The sequence below is a fragment of the Bufo bufo genome, chromosome 4, assembly GCF_905171765.1.
Source record: "Bufo bufo chromosome 4, aBufBuf1.1, whole genome shotgun sequence".
Lineage (NCBI taxonomy): Eukaryota > Metazoa > Chordata > Amphibia > Anura > Bufonidae > Bufo > Bufo bufo.
In genome coordinates, this window is record NC_053392.1 from 552,691,323 (window position 1) to 552,702,618 (window position 11,296).

Here is an 11,296-nt window from a genome sequence, read left to right on the forward strand (position 1 = left end):
CGGCTATCACATTGGCCACTATCGCCTTAGCCACCGTGCTAGTTGTTACTGTCCTCCCCTGATGAACCTTTGCATCATATCTGGGGAAACGCGTCGGGAGATTTGGTTACTGGGCCACCCTATGGACTTTTATTCATATTGGGCATCCGTACATGGGATATCCAGGCAGGGAGTCTAATTCTAGGGGCAACTTTTGTGGTAGGACAGTTCTCCCTATCTAGGGGGTTCTGCCCTGCTTTAGGTAGGGATAGTAAAGGCTGTTAGGGTCAGTCATCCCATTGTCCAGCCTTACTTGGCCCTATATTATCAGCTGCATTCATCGCTGCATCTCCAGCACTGGGGTACATCGTTTCATCATCTAAGAATATACAGGATGAACAGCTGACCCTATTCTGGACTAATCCTGTTCCAAATTATTCCACATGAGATGCATGGTATTGTGAGTGGTTGCTCCATTTTTTATCAACGGTACCGTGAGTAACCGCATAGCGGTAACCTTTCTTGTATCTGCCTCTAACTATTGTGTATAGTCCTTATGGGTCATTAGTCCCAGTTATCCTATCATCTATTATTATTTGTTTGTCTACATTTTTGTGAGTTCTATTTTATCTATATTTAAAAAAAATGACGATTTAAAGGGTTTATTTACTAGCTTCAGTGATATTGTTGTTCAATTACCCTATTGTATCTACATATGCAGTGATTTTTTTACGTACTATATGATGTCTGATTTTCATTTTTGACACCAATCGTGGCATTACCGCTTTAAACAGAGAATATCAAGTTCCTCATTGCTAAGCTAGGAGGAAAAGGCAAAATAAAGTCTGAACTTCATTAAAGAAATTTGCGCTCATGAACAACGTATAAAATTCCAGAGATAAAATCCACATAAGAAGTTGAATAACTTGGTAAATACTGTGTGTTATTGATTATCTTCACTGATTCTCGCCTACACAAAGTTTTCTCCTTTATTCAGGTCTAAAGTTCTGATTTCTGCTGTGTTACCAGAGCGTTGCAGGAGTTCAGGCGACAGGGTACATGCACATGGCAGTGTAGTTTATGCAGATTTTCCACACAGATTTTTGTGCAAATTTTGTGGCATTTCCATACCAAAATCCACATGTGTAAGGGCTCATGCACACGACCGTGTGCTGGCCGTTCCATGCATTGGAGACCGCAATTTGCGGTCCCCAATGCACGGCAACATCCGTGCGCCGGCCGCAGGCAGATCCAGACCCATTCAACTTGCATGCACTACCTTTTTGCGGTGCGGAGGCACGTACAGAAATCCCACGGAAGCACTCCGTAGTGCTTCCATGGGCTTCGGTTCTGTGCCTCCGTTCCGCATTTCCCAGATTGCGGACCCATGGAAGTGAATGGGTCCGTGATGCGGGATGCACACGGCCGGTGCCCGTGTATTGCGGACCAGCCGTATGTGGCCCACAATACGGCCACGGGGGGCACACGGTCGTGTACATGAGCCCTTACTTGCAGATTTTGACACAGATTTGCCCCAGATATCACTTTTTGCATTGCACATAGTGAAATCTGCACTGAAAATCTGCGCACATGATTGGCACGCTGTGTGGATGAGATGGGGCTAAGCTCTGTTCACTTGAATAGAGCTTAGCCGCGCCCAGGCCATTGATACTAATCATGACGTCACTGGGTCTGTGGTAAACAACGAGAAGGCACTACTACCAGCGCCGCTGCCTTCTCAAACAGCTGATCGGCAGGGGTCCCGGGTGTCGGACCCCTGCCGATCAGATGCTGACGATCTAACCCATTTAAGGCAAAAATGCCATACAAAAATTGGATACTCAAAGCATTCTGTGTTTCGTCAAAAACAGCAAAACGTACAAATGCAATACAAATAATGGCCTGAAAAAAACCTTTGGGGGGTTTTCTAATAGACCAGCAGTTTACACTGGTCTATGATATCCCCTACTCTGCTGGTGGATGTCTCTAATTTATGATCAGGCACCTGCACAGTGACTGGAGGGCACATCCTTTCTTCCCTCAGGGCAAACCCTGGTATTGGGGATCCTGCCTTTTGGTAGCTGGGGTGCCCTTTATGGAGGATGTTTGGCTGGAGGCAAGGCAGGTGTGCAGATGCTGCGCTCAGCAGATGGTGGAGTCAACAACCAGGCAGCAGGTTGCAATAAATAAGAGGCTCTTTACTGAGTTGATGTTAGGAGTAGTAGTACATACAGCAGCAAAAGCACGGTTCCAAAGTATATCGAAGTACTATCTACTCTCAATAGCAGTGTAGAGTAAATAGCAATAAAGGTAGCCGTAGTACTCCCTGAGTCTGACTCCAAACACTTCTTCCCAAGATAACCACATATGTGACTTTGGGGTTTTCATAAGCTGTAAGCCATAATCATCCAAATTATAACAAATAAAGGCTTGAAATATCTCGCTTTGCATGTAATGAGTCTATCTCATATGTTAGTTTCACCTTTTAAGTTGCATTACTGAAATAAATGAACTTTGCACGATATTCTAATTTTTTTAGTTTCACCTGTAGGTCTTTCTACCTTGCTTTGCTAGACTCACACTCTTCACTGACTGGCAAGGGGGTGAACCAGGTCAATCACCTTGGTAACCTAAACAGTCTGCCAAATTGTTAACCGTTTGGTTGTCTTATACATTGCTATTGTGTACATACACATAATAAATAACAACTCAATAACATTGCATTAACTCTTTGGCAATAATTAACCCTTTGCAGTAGTCCTACTGGCGTATTTACTATACCCGAGCAGTCCTACTTAAACAATGGTGCTGACATCTAATTACATATGTCAGTGCAGTGTTGGGGATCGTCTCATACCACCGCTTCCCCCATGTCGCTACGGGAGAGAAGCGGTAGACAATCACTGGGCACTATGTATTTATCTATATATAACCCTGCATTAAAGGGAACTGATTTGCTGCTGGTATGTTTCAGTTCCTAGCAGTAAGCTACATTTGATGGGATATCGAGCTGGCGACTGCTGAAGCTGATAAATTATGTAATACTACTGAATGCGACATTCTTCCTGGGATTCCTGCTTTCCTTCTGAGAGCCTGGTTTTGGTCCACAGAGCAAATCAATTACTACACATGACAGTATGCCGGGTCTTGTCAAACAAAAAATCCACCGTCATTACACATCCAGCCGTCCAACCAGTCATTATGAGAATGTGCTGGAAGCCGTAACCGCCCTAGATGAGGACATGTTGAATGGTAATGATGAGATAGTATTGATGTAATCCTTGTATCTCAGATTATAATCTAGAAATGCAACATTCTGGAATTTGCTCTGGATTAGGCTCTGTTTACTCCTGCATCATGGCTTCCATTGCTAGAGGAACCATTGATTTAATAGATCCATCTGGCTTCCACTTTCTTTACGGGGAAGAATCGTGCAGGACTCTACTCTATTCTGGCCACCAGACAAACTAGAAGGAAAGGACTACAGCGTTAGTATGAACATACAGTAGCCTGATCTATACATCTGTATGTTAAAATCTAGTTCAAGACCTTTTTGTACAGGAGTGTTGTCATACTGGTTTTTAGCTGTTCGGATATACCCTGGTATACCCAGTTCCATCCACTGTGTAGTGGACTGAGCTGAATACTGCAGCACTGCTTTCATTCACTTGAGGTTTGCATATTGAATAAAAGTACTTTGTGGCTTTGATTTTTCTTATAATTTAAGGAGCCTTATGGTGTATATTACATATATATTGAACACCGTAGTCATAAATAAGATAAGTGCAGTACAACAAGATATTTTTCAGTGATGATGGAAGGTCCAGCCACAGTGTAAGAATTCATTCAGATGTATCCCTCTTTCACTGTTCTTACAGGTGGTGTCAGGAGTTCACCAGCTTAATCACTATGCAGGGCAGTGCTAGGAGGGTTGCTGTGCTGACCAGCCAAGTCCCGGCTGTTTGACCTGTCAGTGTGACTGTAAGCTGAGCCAATCAGGTTTCTAATTCTGTCTAACTCCAGAGCTAGGTGGGGGATTTGATTGTTGTTTCCTAACTGAACTGCCTGTGATTTCATTTGTATCAGGGCTCTTTGCTGTGTGATAGCACATTCTTGTACATTTAACTGACTACTGGCTTGTTTATGGATTAACCCTGTGTCTGTTGCTCTTGCTTATAATTATTCTCCTAGTAACTGAACTTGGCCTGTCTCTGGAGTAACCTCTTGTTTACTGCATTGACAATTTCTGTCCCTCCTAGTTTTTACCCTGTTTGCTGACTTCTCTTTTTACCTCCCTGGTCATTCTGGAAGGTCTGCCACTAGTGTTCCCTGCACCGGTTTTCTGCTACCAAGCCCATCAGGCTCTGGTGCAGAACCCAATGTTAACTATGGCAGCTCTACCAAATGAAAGAATGATCTGTCCAGGGCACCTGGTGAGCTGGCACTAAAGGAGGACAAACCACAAGAAGGCTAGTCAGGTGCTCCAGAACCAACCTTGACTTTTCAAATAAGGAACATCTTGGGAACAATTTGTTTTACCACACAATGCTTTGAGACAAGCTTAAAGGGGTTGTCCCATCTGGGCTGTTCACTAGCTTTTCTCTGCTGCAGCACCCTGCTTCCTGAATCTTGTGGGGGCATTTACCAATGATTTGATTGATAGTACAAGCAGTGAGTGTCGCTCTGTTGATGAGATCACAGTGCTTGCCTGCACGGGTGTGATCCCGATAAAGCAACTAGCTGTTTCTACTACCAGGGTCACCAGCAAGGGAATCCGAGAGGGTCTTCACAACCGGCCATGCTAAGAGCGGTTGCTCCAAGATGCCCAGAAGCTGTTTAATTGGTTTCTCTGGAGCAGCAGAAAGGTTGCTGGGATGGGAGATGGTGCGCATGTGCAAATATGTGCGCTTCTGTGGCCCCGGCCACCACAGCTCAAGGAACAGAAGACAATCACAAGCGTGGCCACCGCTGCTGGCCTGCAGCAGTGTCCATAACACCTGACAACGAGCTATACAGAAAGTGAAAGAAGAAGTAGGAATAGGGAGAGAAGGAGGCCATGTGGAAAATAACATACATAGGGTAAGTTTATTATTATGCTAGAATGAACAAAATGAAAGCAGCTTTGCAAGATGGGACAACCCCTTTAAATGGGACAAGATGTGCTCTAGTAACGTACTGCTTTTGCAAATCTAGGGGGAGATTTATCAAACTGGTGTCAAGGAAAACTGGCTTAGTTCCCATACCAGCCAATCAGATTCCACTTTTCATTTTCCAAAGGAGCTCTGAAAAATGGAAGGTATAATCTGATTGATTGCTGTGGGTAACCAAGAAAGTTTTCCTTTACACCAGTTTGATAAATCTCCCCCTTAGCCTCAAAACTGTGATCTAGATGCATTATTTCCATACGTCTCATACATGGCCAATGAATGGCTAAAGAACACACAAAGTATATATAGATAAAAAGTCCCCCAATTTTTGTAGCAGCATTCCTCTGGCTAGATGAGTTCTCGGGTGCCAAACAGATAAACACAGCCTGAGCAAGCCATATGCTTTAGATGTCTACTGCCAGAGGAAACCTTACAGGGAAAGGAATCTGGATCACACTTCTGTTGGGAGTGAAGATAGCAACAACACAACAAGCACAATAGGATGGGACTAATTAACGGGGTTGTCTAGAAAAACATTTTCATACACCATGTCAGGGAATTCAGAGTTAATAGAAGGGGTTACCATGTTTAGGACCCTCATCTTTTAGTCAAAGTAAGGAGTGGTTACAAAGAGTTTCTCTCGCTGTGGAGGAAAGGAGACAGTAATTTAGGGTAGGAGTTGGTCATATGGTATTAAAGAGGCAGCAGGGTTTAATGTATGTCCCGAAGAGGTAGTTCTAGATTGCTTTTGAAGGTTTCAATGATGGGAGAAAGTCTGATGTGCCGGAGTAGTGAGTTCCAGAGAATGGGGGATGCACAATAAAATCCTGTAGATGATTGTGTGAGAAGCAGTTCAGAAGATAGCAAAGAAGGAGGTCCTGTGAGGATCGGAGATTACACATGTCATGGTATAGGGCTAGAAGGTCCAAGATATATGGAGGGGGCAGGTTGTAGACAGCCTTATACAGTATGTCATTGTTAATATTGAATTCGCTCAGAAATGGGTAGCCATCCTTCTTTGCTACAAGCAGAGAGGGATGTTGCAGTATACTAGGCGAATGATGATTAGGGCATACACTAACATTTTTTGATGACTCGATGTTGAGGAAAGAGTAGATTTGAGAAATGTTGGGAACCATCATACAGAGAATTCCTTGATTTGAAGTGGCTCTATGTAACGCTTAATTTTCCCTGTGGTGGCTCTGTAGAGAAATTGAATATTTGCTCCAGATTTCCCCACAGATTACCGCTGAGCACTGGGGGTCCCAGCAGTGTGACACTTTGGGATCAGCTTGGAATCAAGTGATCTATCTTACAAGTAGGGATTGTTCAAAGTGGACAACCCATTAGCAATGCTCACCTTTGTTTCTAGGAGGGTGTATCGTGAGAGGTCTTTATTATTGCTCAGTCTTTCAGCCATTGCAACCCTCCCTAAATAGATTATTGTTTTAAGCAACCAAAAATTCTGGTCTGCTTAAAAAAGATCTGTGATAATCGCATCAGCTTGACCACAGCTTTAGAAATATCTGTTACTATCTAGATAAAGTTTCATTTCCTGAGCTGCTTCAACACATGACAAAATGTTTATCTTCTCTTCAATGGCTTTCAACACAACTGAATCTTAGTGCAATCATGTATAATATAGTCACCCATAAATGGAGATATTCATATTAGATATTCTAATATCAATATCCTCAGGACATGGCCTCAATATCAGAGCAGTAGGTGTAGGACAACCAACAACCCCGCCAATCAGCTGTTTCAGGCAGTTACCAGCAGCAGAAACTATACAGTGGATGGAACCAAAAGCAGAAGGTTCCATGTAAGACCCCTACCGATCTGATATTGATGACCTATCCTAAGGATAGGCCATCAATATCTAAGTCCTGGAAAACCCCTTTAATTCAAAGGATGCTTTTCCCTTGCCAAAAAAATCTGACGCATAGAGTTTCCACTAACAATAACAGCTTATGATTAGGGGTAAGAGAATTCAGACCCACAGCATTAAGTGGATCACAGGGTGAGTTTCATTCTAACTAGTGCTGAAATCAACTGTCTCATTTAGTGCTGAAGTACGTATCACTGGGGAAAAGAGTAAAAATATCTAACAATTCAATGCAATGTCATCAGTCATACTGCCATGTTATGGTTGGAGGGGAATAATTTACTTATAGTTACTTATTCTATATGCATACATTAAGATGGAAATGTTATTCTATCACGCGAGTTGCGAAAACTCTCAATAGTGAAATGGGGCCAGACTGATAGCTTAGAGATGTATAGTAAGATGTGTCCATCCCATGTGATGTTCCCACATTTTCCACTATATTCATCATCATCAACATTATTTGCATGCACGGGCAAGGAAAATCGATCCCACCATGGCACTTCAGCACTGACTCCCACTTTCTTTTTTCTGACCAATAGTTGAATGCTACAATCATAATATTATCCTTTAAAGAGGTTCTCCAGGTTTTTTCATATTGACTACCTATCCTCATGGCAGGTCATCAATATCAGATCGGTGGGGTCTGACACCCGGCACCCCCGCCAATCAACTGTTTGAGGAGACGGCGCATGTGCCGTCTCCCTTCTCTCTTCCTGCTCTCCGCTGTATGTCTATGGCAAAGACCATAGACAGCAGCGCTGATATTGAGCATAGATCATCAATAGTAAAAGCCCGGACAACCCCTTTAAGACCACGTTCATATCAGCTCTAGTTATTTCTGTTGTTCTGCACTGATATAGGAGCAGAACAACAGAAATTATAGAAGTGGATCTGACACATAACTGACATGAACTGAACCAAACAGACCTTATTGACTAAAATGGGGTCCAGACCGATGCCCGCTTTTTTTCTGGAAAAAAAGTTATGCCTGCAGGACTTTTTTGTCCGGTCTTTTTGGCATAATCTATGATGGAAGACCTGAACAGAGCCTCTGAAGCAGATGTGAACAAGTGAGGAAAATTCTGACCGAACGCAATACTTGTTTTGGCTGCTTTGAAAAAATTTGGGTCATTGACAGTTGACCATAATTGTTCTGTCCATGACCAGAATTAGGTTCCCTGCTGAGACTGCATCAGGCCACTAAAAATTGTTGCAACTTTCTATAAAATCTTCATTGTCATCTTTCGAGACATTCCAAGTTCTTCATGTTCCATCTCAATACCAGCAGAGGATGTATGCAAACTACCTACATAACCACCATGCAAATGTAGTGCCCCCACAATGGGCTTGTAAATCTGGTGTGGTCTTGCATCATATGAGAGACACTGCACATGTCAGCGATGATAATGTTCTATACATAGCAGGACTAAGTACAGGAATATGCCCCTCCACGTGCCGGGCTGCACTGCTATAGAAGGGAATACTGTGTTATGATATAGACAGATTTCATGTATTAACTTGCATGTTACATGAAGATAAATTGTGAAGGGTTAATTGTTACATTAAAGAACATATCCATAATGATTGAAGAGATGTATATCAAACGGAGCTAAGAAAAAGTCTGATTTATTGGGTAGAGTATGGAACAATAGGCTGAAGGCATGCGGCCGCCAGCTTGAATGTAGCAGTGCTGAGCTTGTCATTTGCCACTACATATCCTGGCATTAGTAAGTGTTATCAGTGGCTTAACATAACACAGAACAATAACCTATTGCATTGTCTTATCACCCTATAGGAACAATGCAGCCCCAGATTCTGTACTTTTCTAGGCGGTGATGAACTATAAGGCCCAGGATGCCTGGCTAATCATTATAGGCTGACTGCACTACAGTTTTATGCTAATTTTGACTTACTGAACTAGTAACCTACTGACCGGATGAAATACGATATACGATATAGTAGTACCTAGCACTTCATACTTAAAATTAAAAAAAGTTACCTGGCAAGGTCTAGGAAAGAGTCCACAGTCTCTTTATTGGTAGTGATGGTGGTTTCTATGCCCAGTGCATTGGAGTTCAGGGCACCTGCCCCGGCTCCTGGATTAATGATGAATCCCAGGGCAATTGCTAAGCCCGATGCCATGAGAGTGGTGACAAGAAAGTAGGCTACAGCAATGCCACCCAGCTTGCCCAGTGATCTGGTGTCTAAACTGGCAGCTCCAGAAATCAAACTACACACCACCAGTGGGAGGATGATCATCTTCAGCATCCTCAGTAGAAGTTCTCCAGGGAAGGCAAAATAGGTCATTTGAGCTTTGGTCAAATTCATGTTCCTTACTACTGTGCCCAAGCCAACACCTACCAGCACCCCAGACACTGTGAGGATCACTATGGCATTCTTTCTCAGAAATTGGGCACATTTTTGTCTTGTTTTCCTTTTGGCAGATTTGCCAGCATCTTCCACCTGGCATGCAGTGTAGTCAGGGTACTTGTCAATGTGACCATTGGTCTCACAGGGTTTCTCCATCATTAGTTGGTGGTGGTACTTTTTTTTCCAGAGCAATGATGCTGAGTGGGTGCGGCAGGTCCTGTTGTGCCCACGGTTGGGTGTGTGCAGCTTTGTAGAATGGCAGAATATGCCGCTGTCTGGGCTATGTGAGGTCTCGAGCTCCAGATACTCTCTGCTCAACTCGTGAGGCTCTCACAACCACTAAAAGAGCTGCAGCTTAAGCTGATGCAACAGAGCTTCCTCCTCTCCCTCCCACCCATCTCTATCTGAATATCCCTCCCTCCTGCTCCCTGTCTGTGCCAAGTCCTCCCCACCAGCCCTCTATTCTCTCTCTTCTGTCTGGCTACAATAAGCCAAGTATGGATAAGCATGGCAAATACGGCTGCACTGAGCAAAGGATAGGATAGAGAAATGAGAAAAAAAAAATACACCATGAATGATCATGGGACCCCAGTAATCAATATATACCAACCACTGCACACTACACGCATGCTGTTCGTTTCTATAAAGAAGTGTGCTTACGATGCAGTTGCTGTATGCACTGTACAAATTTAAATTTAAAGATATCTTTGTGTGAACTCATTCTTGTGAAATAAAGCAGCATTTCCCAGTATCTACGTATCTATGAGAATGGCGTGCATGGAGTGTGGGAGTTCCTTTTGAAAGCAAGGATCAGGTTTTTAGGAGAAGTGTAAATGGAGGGTGCACGGGGTGGATGGATAAGAGTTAGACTAAGGAAAGTGATAGGCCAGCCTAAAGAGATGTTTTTAGGAGACTCGTAAAGCTGTCGATTTTGGGAATTTATCTGATTGTCTAAGGTAGTGCATTCCAGAGAACTTGTGCAGCTTGAGAAAAGTCTTGGAGATGGAAGTCATTATATTAAGTTCAACATAATCATTGAAATGAACATTTTCCGTGCAGCTTCCCCCAGCGACAACAGCTGATAGTCAGCAGTCTCAGAAGCCAGACCCATAGTAATCGACTGATTTGTGAAGCAAAAATGGGTTTATGAGACAAACCAGCCTTGAAGTGATAGCTTACATAAACAGTATCTTTTTTTATAACGTTAATTCCAGTTCCTAATAGGATCACGAGGACAATAACATTAATAAAGGGATTGTCTGGACTACAGATAGTGATCACCTATCCTCAACTTTTTTATATAAACACTAAATAGACATTAGGGGTGACGTGACCTTTGCCTTCTCTGCACAGCTTAGTATGTGCTTTCTGTCAGACAGGTGCACCACAATGATGTCCAGAGCAAGCCCCCTCTAAAAAAGGTTGGGGACCTGACCTATTGCCCAACCCTATGGGCCAGAAGGACCTCTAAGGACTCTAGGCTCCAACACCCAGAAGCCTCTCTTTGCCGAACCCCTATAGAAATATCAGTGATATTTATGGTGAGTAATAGTAAGAAGACACACGCATTCCCATTATCTCCCTTGCCCCCCTCTGATTCTTATGTTGTTTTGTATTTAGGTGCAAAATACTCAAAGTGAGAACTGTGGTGTTTAGTCATGGACAGGAAACTAATTACATTAGTTCTCTCTTCCATCTTGATTAGAACCCAGTTCATTGGAAAGTAGCCCTCATGAAGAAGCGCTTACTAATCATTACGAGTACTAAATGGTGAACAATTGGGAACGTGGACCTGCCACCAGGTCTGACCTCAGAGCTCTGACTACAGCTGGACTGGACTCCCAGGACTCCCCAAGATGTGAGAGGTTTGGCAATTTCTCGGGCATCGATTTCAGTCCGCTCAATTGTTATC

At 43.2% G+C, this 11,296-nt stretch overlaps 1 protein-coding gene across 1 annotated transcript in view; it reads right to left on the reverse strand.

The window, feature by feature from the left end:
- SLC1A4 (solute carrier family 1 member 4) overlaps positions 1-9,719 on the reverse strand; it is a 66,027-nt gene extending 56,308 nt beyond the window's left edge. Inside the window, exon 1 of the mRNA XM_040430111.1 lies at positions 9,014-9,719. Within this exon, the coding sequence (XP_040286045.1) occupies positions 9,014-9,543 (530 nt within the window). The 5' untranslated portion in view covers positions 9,544-9,719. The remainder of the gene's footprint in view (positions 1-9,013) is intronic.
- Between the last annotated feature and the right edge of the window lie 1,577 nt (positions 9,720-11,296).